The sequence below is a fragment of the Arvicanthis niloticus genome, chromosome 4 (genome assembly GCF_011762505.2).
Source record: "Arvicanthis niloticus isolate mArvNil1 chromosome 4, mArvNil1.pat.X, whole genome shotgun sequence".
NCBI lineage: Eukaryota > Metazoa > Chordata > Mammalia > Rodentia > Muridae > Arvicanthis > Arvicanthis niloticus.
In genome coordinates this window covers 112,515,929-112,539,475 of record NC_047661.1, presented here as the reverse complement: position 1 = coordinate 112,539,475, position 23,547 = coordinate 112,515,929, and the positions used below count along the sequence as shown (strand labels likewise).

Below are 23,547 nucleotides of genomic sequence, written 5' to 3'. Positions count from 1 at the left end.
GGATTCATGATGAGTCTCGTAAACCCTTCTCATCCTTCCAAACTCAGTCCTACCTATGTTATTAAGAACGATTTCACTAGTTATCTTATACTGAAACCTGTAATTAAGCAAAACACAAAATTATAACTCCTTAGTGTATCTTATATTTATTTTTTTTCCCAAGCTAAATATTCAGCATCTTTGGGGATCTATACATTACCTCTTCTCCATGTCTTCTTAGAAACTTGCCATTTTTAGGACATTATACACAGAGAAAAATCCTTAAGAAACGTATGCTGCCTGACTGCTCCATGTTGGTGACAATGATCATGCTTAAAATTGTTACTTGTGGATGGGATGCTGAGAACTTCCTGGGATTCAGTTGTTGAGAATTTTGGGTAAAGTTCCCTAAGCCGGAAACTCTTCCTTGTGTAAGATGTCTCTGCTCTGTTTTGAATATCATTCTAAAATCAAGAATAGTTAAGAACAATTTTCTTCTTAGACTGTTGAATGTATAGTTAAACCTTTCTTGTTTCTCTGCGTTTTTCTCATCCTTGTACTTACTCATTAAAGCCTTCTTCCCACTGCTTTCTTACTACCCAGCTTCATCTCTACGATATAGACACATCTTTAGTGTACTATTCAGACATTTGTAGTACCAAACTTTTCTACTTATATCATGGCCAGTTTGTCATCGTATGTTTTGGAAAGGAATGAGACAGTAGTTGAACAAGTGTGTTTTATAGTCGGTGCTCAGTGGTCCGTATCTAACTATTCTCCTGAAATCTTCAAAGCACAGCTTTGACTATGCACTTGAAACTCAGTTCTGTCAGCCCGATTTTTCAGTTATGGCTTAGTAATCAAGCTGCTAGTTTATCTGTCCACTATAAAAGTACTCTTTGTCTCAGAGATTGGAAGACTACTTCTTAGTCATGCATCTACCCCAAATATATTTTCAAGTGTTCCTAGATCCAATACAAAGGACATTTAAGCTGAGCATGTTATTTTCTATACCCCAGCTTAGTTCTATGTTGCACTGAAAACGTGTTTGTTAATGTAAAATGTGTGAGAAGGCAGAGAATTCTCTGAAGGAGTGATCTTTAAAAGAAGGCTTTAGGCTGAGAGCTAGCCGCGAGATAACTAAGGGAGTAGAAACTTTCATGGTCATGTTTAACTCCCTTTCTCCAGCCTTTGACATCAGAGTTCTTAAACATCCTGTCTACACCACATCCTGGCTACACCCTCACTGGAGTCCTTGACTTGAATGAAGCACTCTCCCTCTGATGTTGTCAGTTTATATTTTGAAAACCAAATCCTGAGTATTGTTACCTTCTGACTGTCACACTGTTTCTGAAGGGAAATCTTGTGCATGATGTATTTCATTCTTTGCCCATACTTAGCGATTTAAGATTATTCTGGCTGATAAATCTATAGAATTCTAGTATTTCTCTTCTTACCATGGTCACCAACAACTGTCCCCAAAGCCAGATAAACTTGTTTTTACACAGCTTTTTTTCTGAACTTTGATGAAGCCTTTAACTTTGAGATGCATTTGCAGCCCTCTCTCCTGTTTTTTCTGCAGTATCTATCTCCAGACAGCCACCCTCCCTTTTTTGTCCTTCCATGCTCCAGCTATGATGCCTAGAATCTAATTTCAGGTTTGGTCACTTTCTGGGTGACCCATCTATTGGTAGAACTGGGGTATTAAAATCAGCTACCATCACTCTGTTAGGGTCAATTTAATTTTTTTATTTCTCTATTTTATCTGTAATGAAGCTTTATTAAAATAAATACAATAGGATACTTTGTTTCTCTTTACCTTCCAGCAGCAATATGATAATTTTGACTTTATTTTATAACTGTCTTTTTTTTATAACAGTGTATGTAATATATAGAAACTTGACTGAACATTTAACAAATGTATGAATAAAGTCGGACAGAGGAAAAGAAATCATGCTTCCTTGAAAGTATTTATAAGAAGAAAAATCTATCAAGTCTGCATTATTCTCATTAAATCTTCATAAAATATGGAGCATAGATAACTACTCATATTACACAGGGAAGAAAACTGAAGTTTAAAATATTTCACCTGTCATCATATAGCTGATGAATTACTCAATTGTGATTTCTTTTTCAGTTAACCTACAGCTCATACTCTGTTCATTAGACACATAGCCAAGCCTTAGTGTCTAGATGTCAGAGAAAAGTGAGACTCGTCTTTGACACCATCATTGGTTTTTCATAAGAATTATTATAATGATGCATCATCAAATCAAGCATATTTTTAAAATACAATTGCAAGGAACTTAAGAAGGAAACATTTGGTTTTCTACTATAAATATTTCAGAATAATTTCAGATTATTCTGATTGAAATGCCAGAAAAGACAATTACTCTTATAAAATTAAATATATGGACTACGAATTACACAGAATTTGGGCTAGGATAAAATTTAGAAAAAGGTTCCTTTGGGATATTTTTGAGTTTAGGCAATTTACAAATACTACCTGGCTTAAACCATGACATGAAACTTACTCCAATATATTTTAATTTCTTTACACTAACATTTAGGCACTTGCCCACTAGCTTTTAATGTAGAGTATTTTTCATAATTCGTAAGGTCTTTGGAAATTATTTCTGATGTCTAAGAGGTATAAAAATCTGGTATGTAACTTCAAAAGTACTATAGACTTCTAAACTGTATTCATGATCCATATTATAAAATGTCAGGTTATTCTAATTAGAATAGAAACCAAAGATATCTATATTAAACAATGATTTTATAATACTAATACTTCCAAATATTGTCCAATACATTGATGTTATCATTTTGTACACTGTAATTAGGAGAAAGGACTGAGGTCTAAAATGATCTATTAACTCAATAAATAACTGAAGCATTTTTTTAATTTTTATGATTCCAGAAAAAAATTAGAGGTTATGGTGCTTTTACGAAGAGCATTCATTAAGAAATAAGTCCATTCCATTGAGTTTTTATTGGCCAACAGAGATGGTAAATAAAATTGATGAGGTCAGGGTACAGGTCAAATACCTGAGCATGCCATGGCTGAGTGTACCAATGTGGATACTTCTAGCATAGAACAAATGGTCTCATCATTTCTATCATTTCTATCATTTCTGTCAAGAACAATACTGTATTTTTGAGTAAGCCATTTGAAATGTGTGTTTAAAACTGTAGTACCTGGTAAATACAGTCATATTCCATCCTTTTCTCTATACAGTTTTGACAAATACAGTTGCTATTGCTTGGCTGTCTATGTCCCACAATTACAGGAATGCCATCTCCTCAGAGAGTTTAAATAAAACTAGCTCTCCCAGAGATAATAGGATTTTGTCATCTCTCAGTAATTCTGTCTTCTAAATATAGTAGCACCTGGTGTGTAGAATCTGGGGTGTGATTCAGTGGTGGAGTGAATACTTAGCATGTGGGAGACCCTGTGCTGAAGCTCCCCCACAGCTAAATAAATAAGTTAGCAAGTAAATAAGTAAGTAAATTAATACATACCAGAACTGACTTCAAGTTGGCAAATAAGTAGAAATAAGTGAGCTTACTTTCTTCCTTATAAACATTTTATTACTTTCATCCTAACACAATATACCTGATTTTAAAAATTCACATCATTTAAATAATAAAAGCAACAGTTTTAAAAGAACCAGTTGTATTCAGTGTGATGAAGATCTTTACCACACCTGAACTCATGATTCTCTTCAAGTGTTAAAACAGTTGTTATGTTTCTTTTCCAAATCAATTTGTTATTCAAGATGGATGGCTTATTTTCTCATTTGTTCTGTTAATGCCATATATCATTGAGCACATGTAGATGGCAGTAATCAAAACCAGTAATGAAAAAATAAGTATTTAATAAAACTTTAACGGCATTTCTTTCCCTCTAGGTAAGATTAAAACATGTTATTAAAAATTACCTTCCTTACTTTCAGAGCCAAAACACTGGCAGAAATAATGAGCAAGAAAATGACTACGAAGAAAATGTAATCTCACTTTCCACGTATTTACCCTGTAAGTTTTTCTCTACTCCATGAATCCATGTAGGTTTGTAGTGTGGTGTATTAAACTCACAAGAAAAACTGAACAGAATGTAGGAAGATACTTCATCATCCAAAGAATTTTTAAATAATGTTGAGATAAAGATGTTTTACCTACATTTGATAATTTAAATGCCTTTAACAAAGTCAAGATTTAATAATGAAATAGGAGTTTTTCTACCCTAAAAACTACAGAAATTATTTTGACACTCTTTTCTGAGTATTTGAAACCTGTGTTTTCAAGTTGATTTTTCAAAACTGAATCACAGTTTTTTAAGTGGAGCTGAGTTCTCTCAGTTGTGAAGTGGGAAGCTGAGGCTAGGATGTTTCATAAGATTCTAATGCCATATAGTACATGTATTTCTATGTCTAACATTTGAAGATGAATTCTGTGTTCCTACAGTTTCAGGCCAGGTCTTATTAGCATACAGTGACTTGCTTACCATCTTCATCAGCATTTATCATGGGCATCTCACTTTCCTGCTCCTCCAGAGCACCCTACTCAGTATCACAATGATGATGGGGTACCCAATGTCTCCACCTGCTGACTTCCCTCCTCAGCCAACAAAAATGCTCTGTTCTTTTCCTTTCAAGTTAGTTCAAAAATTTTGAAGTCATTTTGAACTTCTGTTCTTTTTCTCCCACTCTGTATCCAGCCCAGCATAATACTATTGACTGTACCTTCGAAATATCGCCAGCATTCAACCAGTTGTCATTGTTCATTGTTATCTATCCTAGAGAGAATGTACATGCCTCTGTTACCAAATATATGCAGTTTCTGCTCCTTTCACATGCTCTTCCTCTCTGGGAATCCTAACTTCCTGCCTTGTTTTATCTATAGATCATAGCTCCTTTTATTTGTTTTGTTTTTGTAATTTCCCTTTGCCTGTACCCTTCTCCACTGTGTTCATTATTCACTAATATATTTTATTTCTTTGTCTGATTCTTCATTGATGGCCTGCTCCCTTCATTTTCAATAACCATCCTAGAAGATTAAGATTGTTTTGTTCATGTCCATAGGACCTGTAGCAGGACATCATCAATGCCCAGTTATATACTACTGACTACTGACGATAAACTTCTCAAAAGACAGGCCAATATGTAAATCAGGAAAGATTCAATACAATGCTTACCAAGTTTACTTTGATAAAGTACTTCAAACATTATCACAATACACATATGAATACCATATATTAAATTAATATACTGATTAAAATGGTTATAGGTTATATATTTTATCACCTTGATAATAAAGGTCATGAATAATAAAGTTCATTATTAATATTGCCTACATATCTATCATAATATTCCACCCTCTAAAGAACTGCCAATAACAAGAGATCATTATTGCATTTTTTAATGAAAAATCTCATCTTTGCAGCTGAAACTGAGAGCTCTAAACTGTACCACTGTGACTGAGCTCAACCCCCAGTTTTCATGGAACTGGAGGAAGGTCAGAGTATCCCACTCTGTATCACAGTGATGATGGGGTACCCTGAAACCATCTGTCTACTAACTCTAACTTGCTAGGGCTGGACTCCAGATCTGGCCACATCTGACAAGCACCTGAAACTTCTGTTTTTTGTTAATGTCAAATGCAAACTCTAAAACCAAAGTGCTAGTGTGCAGTTTCCTGTACTTTGACTGTAATTCTAGACTGATGACTGATTTTCTTAGACAAAATAGTCAAGTATCCTCATGTACTTGTGGCTGAGCAATACATTTCTTCTAGTCATTCCATCAAAATTTCAAGGGATTACTTTACTTTAGCATCAGTGTTTAGGTGTTATGGAGAGAAAAATTAATGAGACCTCCAGACAAAAATCACACACACACACACGCACATGCATACACACATACACACAAACACACAACACACATATCCAACATACCATACAGGCACACTCCCCAGACACCACATCTGCATACAATACACACACACACACACATACACACACACACACAACAATAGAATATATATATATAAATTCTGAGACATACACCCCACATACACAACACATGCACAATACACACATACCCCCGATATGCAACATATACACAATACACACATAAACACACACACACACACACAAACACACGCCTACATGCTCTTCCCAGCCTAATATTTACAGAATTAAAATTTATTTCTAGAACCAAAATCTTGTCTTTCTTTTTCATGTGGAAGAAAGACTGCCCTGCTACAGGCACTTTCCTCTACAGGCTTAAATTTTCTTTTGCTGCTGAAAGTTTTCTACCATGTAACTTCATTTTTTGAAACAAAAAATCTCCCACACACACAAACACACTGTTTCACTGTTTTATTTGATATTTAAAGCTATATTTTACTTTAGCGACATTTGAAAACAATTCCTTTTCATTGAAAATGATAAGATACATTCCAACTTCTCTTTGAAAGATCAAAAAGACTGCATCTTTCATTTTCACTTTCAAAAAGAGAACATTATATAAGTTGTTTTACAGCTCTGAGGTTACTGCAGCCCACTGTTTTTGTGCTGTTCCTGGGTTGTTAGAGTATTATTGTATAATATACAAGTAAGTGTGTCATGCTTCTTAGTATAAGGATATTGACTCGATTATTTGGTTAAATTTTAGAACCGAATGCATTTTATCAATAGGTATGATTTCTCCAAGGAGGAAAAAAGACATTTTTTTATCAAGTAATGTTTTTAAAAATTAATGAAACACCCATAATAAATTTATGGTAATTAATTATACAAACTATTACAATGGCTATACTAAGATGTATTATATGAAAATGCTAAGTAGAGGCATGGATTCATTTCCTAAAGTTATTTTATAGTATCAAAATATGTGGCTAGGTCATGTGCTTATGAAACAAGAGTAGATGGAGCTTTGATATCCATTAGTTAAAGAGGAACTGTGTTGTGGGCAGCTTTTTACTATATAGCAGATGATAAAAGTGTATTAACTACTATTGCTTCTGTGAAGATTCTCAAAACACCTCCAGACAGTGTGTGTAAGTGAAAATGTTCAATCTTCATCATAAATAGCCATGCAGTCTCCAGCATCTCATCATGAACTCAGGAAGACACCCAGGCGGAGCACAGACAGATCTGAGGAGTCTGAAAGGTCTGTGGACACCAAGGAGGAAGAAGCAAGTGCTGAGGCAAGACTCAGCCTGCCAGAGGTCGACAGGGAATGCTCTGAGAACCAATATGATGATCTGTATGTGTTCATCCCTGGGTTTGACACCGAAGGCAACTCTGAAGAGCCTCTCCCACACTGCAGGCCACCTCTGCCCCCACCACGCCCAGGGGCTGCTGCCTCCCAACTAGAAAGACCTCACTTTACCTCACGAGGTAAGTTTCCAGCTAAAAATGCAGAGAGACAATTTGTACCAAGGCTTCTGCACAACACATGGTACAAAGGTGGATCTGCAGACACATGATCAGATTCTGAGGTGACTCTCTCTGATCTTTTAACAACTGAAGCTAAGGGAAGAAAGCAAGAGATGATCTATCTACCCTCTTTCTCTGTCTCCCTTCCCAAATAAAGTGTTCTGACAAAGATTTAGGAAAGTAAATATAATAAATAATAAAATAGTCCTATAATTTGGACAGAATCCATAGTAGTGATGCATATGAAGTGTGCATGGTGCATTCTGTAGGAGAGTTCAATGCTCAGGCTAGAAGGAAGGCTGTTAATGGAGACTGGGAAATGATCATGGTCACTTTACTCGCCTGGTAGTGAGATCTCCCTTTAGGACTAATCTTCTTGGAGTTCTCCATAACATTGAACACTCCCAGCTCCAGGATCATTCATCATCATCCCCCACATTATTCACCAGCTTTGTGCTTAACCTCTCAAGTTATGAACTATTCTCACAACAAAAATTTATAACAAAGACTATAATGCCACTCTTTATTGATCATATCTCATAAATAATAGATTTTAGTCATCAGATCCCAAAAGACTATCAAATATATGAACATGGCTTTAAAAGGTGAAATTTGAAGGGGTTGGAGAGATGGCTCAGAAGTTAAGGACACTTGCTGCTCTTGCAGAGGATCTGGGTTCTGTTTCCAGAACCTATGTGGTGGCTCACAATGGTCTTTGAGTGTTCCAAGACATCTGTCCCCTTGTCTGGCTTCTTTGGGCACTGCACATACTTAGTACACATGCATCCATGCAAGCAAATACTTATATACATGAAATAAAAATATTTCTTCAAGTGAATGTATAAACCATGAAATTTAGCATCATGGCCTATAAGACGCTGTCTCTGGGAAGGCTTGTATTTATTCAATGTAAGCCTTACTAAGGAGCCACACTATGTCAGAAAACCAAACCTAGAAGACACTTTTTTGATGGTTCAACCTGCATTCATTGCTCATCCACTGTGTGCCAAGTTTCTGTGGACTTTGAGAGACAACAGTACATTTGGTACATAAAATTCTGTAGGAGAAGAAAACAGGTTATCAGCAGACTGGTAACAAAACTCTACTGTATTTTTATACTTAAAATTTTTAAATAATTAAGATTATAAGATGAAACTATTATCTTGTGTCAGATTAAATATCTATAAGATAGAATATTACATCATATTTCTCATATTATAAGGCTCCATATACAATGTGTAGGTTAAGAAACCTTATATCATGGTTTCATAAGTTTAACTAGATACCTAGGGCAAAAATTATAATTGTGACCAATATATCTCCTGAAAATTAACACACATAAGAGGCAACCCACCAAAAAACATTTATTTAGAAATCATATTGATACATCCATTTGCTTAATATTTTTATATTTTGAATATAACATTTACAAATAGGTTTCATTATAATACACATTATATGTATATATAATGCATTTCATCATATTCATTTTCCCCTACTTCCTTGTCTCCTTCTCACTGGTTGCCTGCTTCTTACCAATTGATCCCTTTTCTACTTTTATATCTTTTTGTATCAATTGATCTTTTCACCATAGCACTGAAAAGTGAGCAGAAAAGAAAATAGCACTATTTGTCAACATATTTTTATAAATTTTCTTTTTTTAGATTTATTCACTTTTTACTGTATGTGTATGAATGTTGGTTGGCCTGAACAAATGCATGTGTACTGTGTGTATGCCTGTTGGATCCCATAGGACTGGTTACTAATGTTACATTAGTAACTACATGGTAACTACCACTACATGGAAATCAAACTTAGGTCCCCTGTAAAAACAACAAGTGATCATGAACCACTTAGCTCTTTTGTCAAGATCTGTCCTTGAGTTATGAACAACAGGCATCAAATTCCATGCATGAGATTTGCAGACATATTTTTAATAAACTACTAAGATATACCACTATAGAACATCTTTTTACCTTTGTAACAGTCAAAAAACTGAACTATCGTTATGTCCCATCTGCCACTGGAACACAAGGCCAGAGAGCCTATAACTAGAATATGTTAAATACTTACTTTCAAGGTTCGTTTCTAGATACTTGTGCCCTATTATTTTACCAGTTGAAGGGATTCTCTCATAAGAGTGATTCATTTATTATTTATTAGTATACAACCTGGAATAAAAAAATCAGGCCCAACTTCTTAGCAGAAAGTGTAATCTGACACTTTGGAAGAAAGAAGTAAAATGTAAGATTCCTAATATGAGTCCAACTTTAGAACGAGTTGGAAAGAGCAGTGGGTGGAAAACAAAGGGAGTTAACAGCTCAGGAAATGGGTTCATAAAAGTGAGACGGTTGACACATTTTGCTAAAAGTGAAGTACTGCAAAAGTCTTTCCCACACACTTAATCAGGTTTCACCCAGAGGCTGTCAGGGAAACAGAAGTCATGGAGTCAGAATCCCAAAGCCGTATTACTCATGCAGAAAGAAGCAAGACACAGTGATTTTAAAGCTGTTGCCAGGCACAGAGGTATTTAACACTTCTTAGGTGAAACTAACCAGAAGAATAAAGTTTAAGATGCTTTGGAAGGCTGTCATAGTGGCCTCTCCCAGAAGTACCAAAAGCAATTCCTGAATACTCTTTTAAAAAAAAATACCCTTTTGTGTGGTTCTATTAGTTGTGCTTTCTCTAAGCATCTAAGATTTTCCACTAAAATCTCAATTATAATAATTATTATCAGATTCATGTTATCTGAATAAAGGCAAATAGAAAAGAAAAGAATAAACAATAATATTCATAGTAAAAGACCTTCTTGTTGACCTAGTAGAGAGCCACGGGTTCCTTTTTAGCTTATTAACCAGAGTGCTTCAAATGCTTATCTGTTTAACAACTGATTCTAAATTTTCTTAGCATGTTCTTACAAAGTAGGTAAATATTTTACTGAATATGGACCCCTAAAGACTCCAAATGTGTGATTGCTTTCTAACCATATAACTAACCCTTAAACCAGTGACTGGTATGTTCAGCCCTTCACTTTGGTGCCATGTTTCTGGATGAGGTTCATATTCACCTATGAAAACCAGTAGTTACACTCTTGAAAGTCAGTTTGTCATAGCAGGGAAATACTTGTTAGTACAGACAGTGGCAGTGTGTCTGGCTGTTCCCTCAAATAATTTTCAGAGAAATTAGGTTTTAGGTGTAATATTCAGTACAAGTGGTAGAAAAAGAAAGATGACTTACTGACTAAAAAAAATTTCTACAAGTTGTATGCTTTAAAACACCTCCTTCCAAAGGATTTGGAGTTGATATATAAATTTATCCCTCAATTTTCAGATAATAAATACATACCTAAATTCATGTTTAAGAAATAATATTTTTAAATACATATTAAAGTATTTTCTCACATAGCTGGCATTTCTGAATAGTCTAGAAACTATTATTATTATTTTTTTTTAATGGCATATGAGTAAACTGACTAAAGATGATATATGAAAGTAAAGACAACAAGAATATTGCATAAAATATAAGAGTAAACTCAAACTAAATGTTTCCTAAGCAGGGAAGGTTCTGGAAGACCAGATGGAAAGAAGTCAAAACTGGAATGATCCTAATGCAAGACAAGAGACAAGAGAGGAGCCCAGAAGAGAAGAAAAGAAAGAAGCACAGGAGGATGAGGAAGAAGAAAACCCATATGCATTTGCAGAGACTGAAGACAATGAGTATGACCTGATACTGGCCAGTAAGAGTGTCAAGAAAAGAACTGGAAATCGGTCTTTCATTATAAACAGACCACCGGCCCCCACACCCCGGCCCACTCACATCCCTCTCAAAGAAGAAACAACACCTTACATAGCTCAAGGTAATATTTTGTTGTTTATGGACTCTTTTCTCAATGTTTAAATTGTATGTACGTGGATATTTTGCTTGTATGTATGTCTATGTAACACATACATGCCTGGTACCCATGGAGACCAGGGGGAAGAGCATCAGATGATCTGAAAATAGAATTTGAGAGAGTTGTAAGCTACTATGAGGGTGTTAAACATTGAACCTGGGTGCTTTGAAAGAGCTGCCAGTAAGTTTAACCACTGAGCCATGTCAAGAGCCCCTACTTGTTGACGTTTTTGTCCCTTGGTTTATGGAAAACCAGGGGTTACAGGGTGGAGTAGAAAGTGGGGCAATTAGTGATGTAAAATTCTAAATGCTATGAGCATCTTTTCAAGTCACAGAAAAGCTATATTGATACAATTTTTAATATTTTTATTAATTTTTGAAGGATTTCATACATGCATACAATATCATAATGACCCCGCTCCTTCAGATCCACCTTCTCCCTCCCAACTTGCTGTCTTTATTTTTAATAATCTACCTTATCCAACTTATGCTGCCGACATACTCATGTTAGTGGAGACATCAACTCGAACAAGGTTTACCAACAAGGGACCTTAAAGAAAACTGACTCTCACTCCTAGAGGCCACTAACTGTTAATGACTCCTTCTTGAGGTGTGGGCTCATCTGAGTCCTTCCTCCCTCCATGCTAGATGGCTATGCTGTTGAGAAGGTCTTGAGGACATTGCAGAAATACCTTTGTTCAGGATCTGAGCAAAGAATGGTTTTGATATACTAATTCTAATATAGAAAAGGGTTTTATGCATTTCTTGGGTTCTAGTAAAGTCAGACATTAGGGAAACTAGCTAAGAAAGTATAGTGTCTGTGGCCTACTGAGATATGTGGGCTAGGTCTGCCACTCAGGATAGCAATAGAGACAACTTAACACATGAGCCCTGTGTGGTTTACATTGACAGCCTCATTCCAGAGATAAGGGAACCGATGCTAAGAGTTTCACTGTGCTGCAGAAATGCTGACACTGGAAAGCAGCACCAGGAGCATTCCTGTCATTCTGCTTCTCACACCTGTGAAGGAGGAACCCTGAGCTCCTTCCACCAATACATTCATCTCACTTCATACAATCATTTTCATTTTCCCCATCTAACCTACAAGATTCACAGCAGAAGGGATCAGCCTCCTCCAAATATTCCTTCCCGACGTTAAGTCCTTCTTGAATGCAGAATTTATAAACAGAGAATTTAATAAATATCTACTGATGAACAGATGGTGGAAGAGGCCGGGTCTACATCCACATGGCTACAGTAGAAGACTTCACTAACAGTATGGAAGACAATACAAAGGCTATGTCAGCATATGAAAGTTTTTTCTCCTGCCCCAAAACAGCCAGTGTTTGAAGCACTACTGATTTTCAGGGCAGAACACATACAGAACAGAACGAAGCTCCAAGACATCCTACCTGTTGTAGATCACGTGTGGTGGTGAAGCTCTGCCCTGCCTGTAGTGCTCCACCATTCTCCACCCCCAGACATGTAACTGACCTCAAAACTGAACACACGGCCATCCATTTTATTAGGAGACATGTACCTGACTGATTGTTGTGTGAAACATACCCTTAGATTAAGAACTGCAACAGGAATTGTTCACGTTTTAAAAACCACATTTTTCTTATCCAATCTCCCTGTTCTCAGATCTCATGCTCTCTACTCTTTACTTTCCTCATCCTGTTATACTGGACAAGAATAGGCTCATAGGCATCAAAAATATAGAGATTTCTATAGATTTATATCTTTTAGTGACCAAATTACTGATTTACAGCAAATCAAGGAAAGAGAATGATTATCAATATGGTGTAGATAGACAGGTAGTACAACTCCATCCTAAACCATGCTAAAATGTAAACTCCTATGAGGGAAAGTTTTTCCCATCAAGGAAGCATTTCTCAGTCTCCCTTCATACAGTTAGTAGAACAAAGATAGTGCTGAGTCCATATGGCTAATTTGGGGCAGAATACAATTCCCCTTTCAATTTGTAGTTGCTCCTGAGATATCCATGGCATTTTTGCAGTGCAAGAAAGTTGTATATGACCTTCTTGAGGGAGTCTCTGCTGAGAAGACCCTAAATGTCAAATACAATTGCCTCACTTTCAGTGAATTTCCACTTACAGTTTACTGTGCTTGAAATTGATCGAGAGAGAGAGAGAGAGAGAGAGAGAGAGAGAGAGAGAGAGAGAGAGAGAATGAATTGGGGGGTTCTTATAGAAATTAAAGAATATTAATCCCTATAACTGTAACTGTGACATAATAGAATATCTTCTGTCTTCATTATCAAGGAAATATGTTCAAATTGGTTGAAACAGGTCCTAGAGTCAGAGCCTTGTAGCCCACTCTCTGCCTACATGACCTCATCCAAACAATTTAGCTTCAGCACACAATATGCATGTTATAGGTACTGTCAGAACAGAATGACTTAGTCATCCTTCAGTTTGTCAGTTTAGGGTTCCTGCGCTCCCAGGGGAAGTTCTTTATCTTTCTCTGAAAGGGTGCTGGTCTAGTTCCACAAAGGAGCTATCGTTATGACTGAGTATGTACTGTTCATTGAACAGAAGCAATACAGCTTTGTAACCTAGGTTTACTGAATTGTTCTCCTTGTCCTCAGAGCAGAACACCATAGTCTCCCAGGTCACTTATAGGGACACTGGATGAAACCAAGGGGACTTTCCAGGCCATCTGTTAGAGCACTGATACAAGAATAAATCTTGTTGGTCTCATCTTTCAAGGATTCAGTTCCATGCTCATGTAAAGTGGAAAGGCAGCCATATTTGAATTGGAGTGAACTTACATTACAGATTTGAACGTGTGAGCAAATGATGGAAGTGTAATTAAACACTTGTAATTTTTTTTTCAATTGCACCACAACATTTTTGTGGTTTTATCTTTAATACGTCATGTTGAGTATGTCTGTGGGAAAAAGATTAGTTTACCTGTAGTAGTAATTCTCAATGTCTCCCAGATGTCACTTAGCAATGTCTAGAGAGACTGTGACTTACATAAGTAGAATAATACTAGTAGCACCTAGGAGGTAGAGCTCAGAGGTACCTGATGAATATCCTACAATTTAAAAACTCAGCCTTCTACACTTCCAATGTAAAATCTTACATAGTATAAAGTGTCAACAGTACCAATGTTGACAAATTCTGATCTGCATTATTACCATGATTAAGTAAGAGTAAGGATTAGAAATCTTTAGATACTGTTCATTTTTAGCAACTGCCCATAGAGACACCACACACACACACACACACACACACACACACACACACACACACACACACGCACGCACGTATACACACATGCCCCACTTTAGATTTCTTGAATGTTTAGTTTTCTTCTAGAATTTTTACTGTGAGCATCTTTTCTAACTCTGATTGGAGTTATTAGAGATTCGAGTGATCTTTGAGAGAAAAAGATGATCCGTGGAGCTATCCTAGTGAGTGGCAACCCCTCTGAAGAAAGTTCATTGGTAAAATCTATGACCCCCACAAAGAGATGGAACTGAACTTGATGTCACTGTGAACTCAAAGGCTGTATAACATGGTGAAATTTATACAATCTCAATTCATTTGTTAGAAATTTACTTTTGTAAATTATAATGCCTGCTTTCCTGGGGTTTCCTGAGGGCTAAAGCTGCATATGCTCTGTGCTTGAATCAGGGCAAAATGCAGGAGATGGCAAATGATACGTTAAGGTATTCTACAGACACAGGGTGCAGCAAGCTCTATTCCTTGTTAGTGCCTGCCTTCTGCTTCTCTCCTCTCATATGCATGTGCGGATATATTAGATTGCAAGCCATTCCAAAAGACTTACCAGCTACCATATTGAAAATGATTAGAACAAATGGGCACAGCCCCGGCTTTGGATGTTTTTGACCCATATAGGGTGAGTTCTATTAGCATATGTAGTATTTAATGGTTGTATAAAGTTTACATAACCAAATGGATTATAAAATTAGACTTTAGAAAACCAGATCCTATGAAATACAACGTAAAAATGAATGGATATACCCACTGGTATCTGGAATGAAAGCATTTCCTGACTCATATAGAGGAAGGGAAGAAAACTCCATTCCAATTATTACCAATGACGAACATGAACCAAATGTAAAAGTCTAATAGCTTTAAAGGTTTCCAATAGCTTCTGGACTACTCAAGTCATTTCAATGTGAAATACAAATAAAAGATTTGGGTTAATTCTCAATTAGTATTTACTCTCTCATAACTGAATAGAAATGACCAAAAAACAAGTCAGCCTCCAGCTGGGCAAGCAGCAGGTGTTGGAAATATGTTGCTTGCCTGAAGGAGGCTATGCCTACCCAGGGATGCATGGAGCCTTAGCTGATATAAACTCATTGTGATGGCCTCAAGCTGTCAATCCCATAAAACAACCTGTCTTTCTCCAGAATTTACTCACTTCCTAGATAGGACACATTTTAAAAATAGAAATAGTCTTGTTTGTTTGCATGAAATATTCAAATAAAAAGTTGTTTTTTTTTTTTTTTTTACCAGTGCCCTTAAATTAAGTTGCTTAAAATTAGAGGAAATAATTGGTTATGAGATTTTCTGTGTGGAAAGAGGATTTTCATAGTAACCTACTGATAAAGCTCACATTTTTGTTTGGAATTAGAAAGAAAATGAATGTTTTCTCCTTAGGAAGCTAAGCATCTGTGAATAACACCCATGCCTTTTGATTTCCTTGTCATTCACCTCCGGGTCATTATGTGCTTTCTATTCTTCTGTCTCTGCCAATCTCTAAAGGAGAATGTCCTAACATTAATGACTGTGTGTGTGTGCTGGCTGGTGAGTAGACACACATTTTCCCTAGACAGCAAGGCATAGTTTCCATTTGCCTAAGTCTGTATGTTCCTGCCAGGTGAAAGATCCTCATGTCACATGGCAGATATGACCGTGTCCACATTCCTGTTCCATGTGGTGGCCTGTGTTGGGTACGCATGCCAGATAACTAGGTGAAAATGATGTAAGAATGTCAGTACAGTGAAATGGTCTCATGCTATCAAAGTGTTTGTACTGTTTTATAGGGGCTGCATATCTTCCCTAAGCTTCAGGTGAATCACTGGGACCACCTATGGGGTGACAGCATTCTCCTCCTCTGTTGACACCGTCAGAAAAGAGTTGTTGCTTCTGCTTTCTTTTTCCTCTTCCGCCTTTGATCCTCGAATTAGTGGGCACCAGTAGCATGCTTGACCTCTGTCTAAATAAATGCCGCAAAGCGTAGAAGGCTCTGGAAAGTGTCCGATACACCTGTGCATCCCAGGACCTTGGTTGTACAGTGGTGGGCTGTGTGGTTGGCCATCTGATGAATAATAAAGGAATCCCTTTTAGGAGCCCATCACTTGCAAGCTCAGGACACAGGATAGAGTGTATGTTTTCATTTTTCACGTGTGGTGGGTACAGAGCATCGTGGGGTTTGAGGGCTTCCATTTTGAATCGTCATGGATGACGTTTGCTATCCCCCAGATTTTTATCAGCTCTACCACAATAATGCTGAAGGTGCCTTGTCCATTTTTCCAGGAAGAGGTACTCTCGATGATTCCTTTTGCTCTCGGGGGACAATAAACAAGGGTGACATTAGTAGTGTTCCTGCAGAACAGCCTGGAAAGACAAACTGTGCAAGTGAACTTGTTCCCTTCACCGTCTCCTCCTCTGCTACTTCTGCTTTGCTTAACATTTTTGAATATTTAATAATATGCTAATTTTTATTCAATGTCACTTCTATTCTGGAGAAACTTTTACAGACATCATTTATCCAATATTTAAAATAAATGAGGGTGCCATTTGGGACATTTAAATTGTTTAAGTTTATTTTAAACATCAAAGATTGTTTTGTTGGGGTTTTTTTTTCCCCTCTTTTGGTTTCTTGTGTTTAAAGGTAAGGACAAGATATATACTGTGTTCGTGTTTTTTTTTTTCTTTTTAAATTCTAATTAAAAGTAGCAAGAGAAAAATAAGATTACACTGGGTAAAGGTTATCCAAATTGACATGTCAGAAATTGCATTGGTACCATGTGGTACCATGCCTTGAACACTGACTGGCTAAAGTGTATTTGGAACAGTGCTGACCAAGAATTCAGCATATAGGGTCAGCACTGTCAGTACATTTTTAAAAAGCATTCTACTCTGTGATTTAACTTTCTACTTTTTCTATTAGTCCAAGCCCTCTGATTACAAATAATAGCTCTTTCCTTATGGCTATGTTGTATTTGAAAAATGCCTCTGAACTTTAAAAGCATTGAGAAGGCTATTTGCTAAGTCTAAATTTCTGTAAATATGTAAAACTTATCAGTAAGTTCAGGGAAAAGGAAAGGCACATGGGTGCAATGGAGGGGAGGTAAGGAATTCTACCTCAGATTAGTCGTTAATAGGATTAGCACTATAACCTATTTCATACCTTCACCCACTCTATTATCAGCATCTCCTCACACCACCAACAATTTCAGTAGTCTGCTCACTCTTGACTCCAGATTGACCCTGGTTTAACTCTAGAGAAATAACACTAATGCCTAGTAACTGAAAGGTAAGGTCAGCATAAACTGTTCATCACATGTGCCAAATGTTTGTTGCCAGAAGAAAGTATTCCAAAAAAAAAAAAAGTATCCAGGGTAAATTGGATCTACAGCAAGCTTCACACCAAGAAAGCTCGGAAGATAAGTCTACTTGCAACTGCTCTGCCACTTCATACCTCAGCAGAATTCATAAACTCTTACACAACCTGCTGTTTAATTGGAGAAATTACTGTTTGCATTTGCCTTTGAGTTCAAATTGTTTCCCATATTAATGATGCCGGACTACAGTGTTTCAGCCTTAGGAACTCTCCATTACATCTTAACAATATTAGCAAAACATGAGCTGCCTGTCATCATTTTATACTATGGCAACTGTAGAACTAGCTGAAAAAAAAAACAGCAAATAGGACTTGGGGGGAAAATCTAATATCCTACAGAACAGTCACAAGCCAAATACCCCTCACTGTATTTTAATTAGGAAAAAACACAACAAACCCACAATGTACAAAGAAAACTGATTTTCAACCAGAACTGTTATTTTAGATGCAAAATTTTTCTCAAATACATTGTATTTGACAGTATCTTCACTTCTCCTGATGTCATCTAAGACATTAAGTGTTTAATAAATGTTGATTTGGTTTGGGATATTTGTTTTTAAAAAGTTGAATGTATGTATTCTTGATTGATTCCATATATGACCTTGATATTGGTGTGGTTTAACTGAGAGAAGAACCACAGCAGAACTTCATGATCATCATGGACCTGTTTCCCCAGGTCCCAGTGGCCGAGTGCCAGGCAGCTGTCTCCTTGCCCCCCTGGGCTTCGGTTCCATTTTATAGGAAGATCCTGCTGGATGCCAGGAACAAGAGGGAGTCCATGCTCCCGTTGCTCCTCCCAGCCTCCTCCTCTAACTTTAAAAGGGAATAGTTACTAAGTAGGAGACGCAGCATCACTGTAGGGAGGAAGCAAAAGGCTGAAGGCCAAGAATTAAGGGTCTAAATCATTTCTCTGCTAACAACTCTGGGATCATTTCAAAATTCACTTAGCCCTTTTACAAGCTGGTTACTTCCTCGTCTATAAACATATGAGACTGACTAAATCTCCCAGGCCTCTTCGAGTTCCCAAACCCCATAATTCAGACCGCCCATAAAAAAATAAATGTAACTCCGGATGCTCATTTTCCAAAAAGTAAAGCAGTAAAAGATCTGGTCTATTTCATTAACAAATACCCCAAAGCATCCAGAACTTTGTGGGTGCTTAATAAATATTAAACACTGAATTTTACCTTTCATCTGCAAAACAGGGTGAGTAATGCTGACTTAATTCCCAGAATTTCATGTGCGAAATAATAAATGAGAACAAAGCACTTTTCAGATAATGAAGTAATTCAAACAAGCTGCTTTAATAGGTCCGAGGTCAGGGTAGATGACGCAAGAGCAAAGTGCCTCTTTTATTTTTACATCTGTGGAACACAACAGGCTTCTCTTCAGTTTAAGAAGAAATAACAATTATGCTTGCTTATCACCCACAAGCCTGATCAAGCAGTCTCTATGCAAATGGAATCTTCACGTGGGTTTAGCATTTATCACTTCTGATAAAATGGAGCTTTTAGCTTTAACTGATATCAAGAAGGAATCAGCTAGATTTTACCAGCTTAGGGAAGCATTCTATCAACATTAACGGACTCTACCCAAAGGAAGTGCTTTCCAAAATTACTGATAAACTACACAGATGAGAAAATTACAAATTTAATAATGCTTATACTCGAAAATGAATACAGTTCAGATATTGTTACTAAGGAAATCCTTATACTCGGAAATAAATACAATTCAGATACTGTTATTAAGGAAAATGATACATTGCACTCTGCCTTCATTGAGGCTCTTATGGTATATTTCATATTCTTAATTGCCTTTGTCTAATAAACTTTATCTATGTTTTTTTATAGTGTTCCAACAAAAGGCAGCTAGAAGACAATCTGATGGTGATAAGTTCTACAGTCTCCCTAAGAAACCAGGTATTGAACCTATTTAAATATGATTTAAAGAAATTATAGAAATTTGCATAAGGCCTCCTAGGTCAGTTACAAATAACTGAGTTTGCTTGATTTTACTTTGAGTTTGTATCTCACCCCAAAACAACTATGTCATAATAGAATCAATTATTTTCATTAGCTAAAGTGGGAAAGATCCCTCGTCATATTGCCTATGGTGATATTGTTATCCAGGCACTGGGTAGGACAAATAAGACAAATTTTATAACTTGCATCAGAGGCCCCTTTTATAGAGCTGTAAAGCAGCAAATAATGAGACTAGCTTGGGTGTTTCTGTAGTCGGCAGTTGATGCCAATCAAACGTACAACCATTTTCCTAGTATGTTCTTGCATTCAGCATTTGATGCAATACCTTGTGAACAATCATTTATCAGGCAGAGTAGAGCTGAAGACCACTACAGTCATACAAACATCTCAAACAAGTGGGACAGTTTTTACTTCTGGTGTTCACTTGGACTTTTGTCCTTTTCAAGGATAGACTCTACAGTCTAAATAGACCAAATAGACTATTATGTACTAACTGTAGCCTAAATGTACTAGATAGCCTAATGGTAGGCAATTTAGTACAATTCTTTTCCAACAGTAGGGACTAAATAAATGTTCAAATATAAAAACCATAAAAGTCAATTGACACAGGGCTTAGGGTAGTTATCTTTGGTAACCTATGAGCAGATACAGTTGCACCTTTGATATAACTTCAGTCCCAAATTATGTCACCTTGAAAGAAGTACCAGGTAATTATTGAGAAAACCGCATTGAAATAAAGAAGCCACAGAACATGCCCCCCCCCCACATACACACACACAAACACACATACACACGCTCCATCTCCTTTTGCGCCATTTTGAAGAGGCTAGGGGAAGGCACCTACTTGTGACACTCACTGAATAATATTCAGCACAGAACCTCAGTGGACCTGCTCATGGGATGCTATGAGTTGTCATTCAAACAAAGCTGTCTTCTCAATGATTATCACTCGTCACTTCAAGTAGCATTCCTTGTGGCAGCTAAGTTGTACTTAGATTGTTTTCATGATTACTTGCATGGCAATTGAACACAATACATGAGGAAGCTCAACCACAACTCTTCCGTGAACTATTTAGATACACACACGGCTTGTAAGTCTATATGCAAAACAACCACTCTCTTTAAATGGCAATTATCCATTATTAACATTAATGTTATGCTTTACACATGTCCTGGTTTAAATGTTATGGGTTCCCTCTGCTTTAACATTTGTCCACAGCTTTTTGTGCAGAGACTACAGAACAGAGTGAGGCCTGGCTGGTCACATGAGTGAGCTTTGAGGTTTATAAAAGTCCTATATTTGACACAAATTCTCCCTACCTCTTGGTTTTCTGACATGTAGCAAACTCCCATAGCCCCAAACCCATCTACTTTGGCATCTGAGCATCTCCCACTATGAGGGCCATACCCTCCCAAACTATGAGCAAACAATGAATTCATTCTCCGTTAACTTACTTCTGTTGGGCACTTTCTACAAGAAAGGTAATTAATACCATAGTTGGTAGTTAAAATAGCATGTAGCTCTAATAAACCTGACCATATAGTTCATTGGAACAAGAAGAAATGCAGAGGAGTTTACAGTTTCCTCTGAAATTCAGAGGAGCCCTGGAGTGCTATACAGGGAGATTAATGAGCCTTTCTGGTGGGAGTACAGAAGACCATAATGTTGATAGAAATATACGCATAGAGACCAGGCTCACAAGGTTTTAAGCAAAAGCAAATAATGGAACTAGGTGGCACTGATGGAAGATCCTGACAAAGCAGATATTCGTGTCCTGAAAATGTGGGTGAGCCAGAATTCAAAGACAATGAACTAAGTTGCTTTGAGATGAAATTTAAGGCAGCATCATCTATGGGCTGTAGCATATTTACTCACTGCCCTTAGCTAGGTTTATAGTAAGAGAGCAGAAGGTTTGGGGAAATGCCTAGCACAGAGAGTGGGTGTACACTTTTTACTGGCACAATAGAAGTGAAACCTTAATATAAGACCCCAGCCATCAAAGGCTTCAGAGTATAAAACTGAAACCCAATTTTTTAAAACAGTCATTTTAAAGGAGAACACTTTGAGTAGGGGAGAAAAAGGAGATCCTGAATAGAGCATGTCTCTAAAGGAATTTCCTTGAAAATATCTACCTAAAAAATTCAGTCATCCATGCACTTTACAACTGTAGTCATGATCCAAGCGGGCCAGGCTCTGTCTCGACCTAGAAGCAAAACTCAGTATTGTCATCTACATAATCCCGTTGGTGTGGAAGGCAGCCAAGATGTAAGAGTTAGAGTCATAGAAATTTGTACCAAAGTTCCAGAAAGGCGCTGAAGTTAGACAATGAACTAAGAATCAGAGTCTCTTCATACAGTGTGTGACAACATGAAGAAGAAGTCTAGGTTGGAATGGAGAACCAAAGGTATTGGATGTACAGAAAGTGTAGAACGTCTTCCGAAAAGAATTTGCAGCCACTGACAAGATAGTTCCCAAGAGAGAGGCTATGTGTGTTGAAAGCAGCTATCAATGGAAATGACTCTCAGTAAGCTCACCATGGAACTGTGTGTGTGTGGGCAGGGAGGGTACTGTTTTCCCTACTGCGTTTCAGTATTGGTCTAAACTTTCCCTGTAGTCCTCCCTGTCAACCCTTTTGGAATCAAGTGCCATTGTATGTCAGAATTAAGCAACTTTTTTTTTTTTTTTTGACATTTACTAAGGCTCACAGCTGAGTTTGCCTTGAGTTTCAAAAGAGACTCTGGACTTTTGAACAGCACTTATACTGATACAACTTTTGAAGTTGAATTGATTGAAATTTGCATAATACAATAGCGACAAGCCTAAAGAGGATTAGTGCAGATTCCACACTAGGCATTGGATATGGAATGTTCCCCTGAAGGTCCCTAGCTGATTGTACTATTTGAGGAACTTGTAGAAGTTTTAAAAGCTTGGATGATGTAAGTAGGAAAGTCTGTATGGTCTTTGACACAGCCCCACTCCCAGATCAAGTGTTCTCTGCTTTGTGGTTATAATTCAATTCTGTTAGCACTGAAAGTGGTATCTTGAAATTTCAGGATTTGTCCTCTTTCACAGGATTTCAAAGATGGTAGAAACTTGGGGAGAGTTTGTTCTCAGCAGCTGGATATCTGTCCCACAGAAAGCCATTTAAGAAGAGCTGAGAGTTTCCCCCTAGAAGGATTTATTTATGTTTCAACATGTATGTAGAAAAAATAATTTCCACCTGTATTGGGATAAAAGGCTGGACAGAATGGTGAACAAAAAAACAAATTTTACAGTAAACCTTATTGATAATGCCATGTTTTATTGATTTTTATACACCTAGTCATAGACTCTTGACTAATTTGCTTCACAAAGTCAATTTTCATTAGACTTTTTTTTAGAGGCCTCTGGGAACCTAAAAAACAATGTCACATGTTATTTGATGTCTTTTTATTTTGATTCTTAAATCCAACTTATTTGTAGCATTTTAAATTAGTCACAGTAGGATATTTCTTTACTCTTAGACATCAAGAATTTACCAGAAAAGAACAAAATATTGTGCTATTTCAAAAAGTAAGAAAACAACAGATCTTTCTAAAACAAATTTTCAGAATCTCTCTGATGGCTATAACCTTCAGGAA

General features: G+C 36.9%; 1 protein-coding gene across 2 annotated transcripts in view; it reads left to right on the top strand.

The window, feature by feature from the left end:
* Window positions 1-23,547, top strand: part of Bank1 (B cell scaffold protein with ankyrin repeats 1) — a 233,588-nt gene that overhangs the window by 181,504 nt on the left and 28,537 nt on the right. The window contains exons 8-11 of one of the 2 annotated variants that reach the window (XM_034500593.2): window positions 3,939-4,017; window positions 7,076-7,384; window positions 10,980-11,279; window positions 19,795-19,863. In XM_034500593.2, coding sequence (XP_034356484.1) covers window positions 3,939-4,017; window positions 7,076-7,384; window positions 10,980-11,279; window positions 19,795-19,863 — 757 coding nt within the window. Of the gene's footprint in view, window positions 1-3,938; window positions 4,018-7,075; window positions 7,385-10,976; window positions 11,280-19,794; window positions 19,864-23,547 lie in introns of both variants that reach the window. The other variant, XM_076933284.1, reaches the window with a different exon arrangement.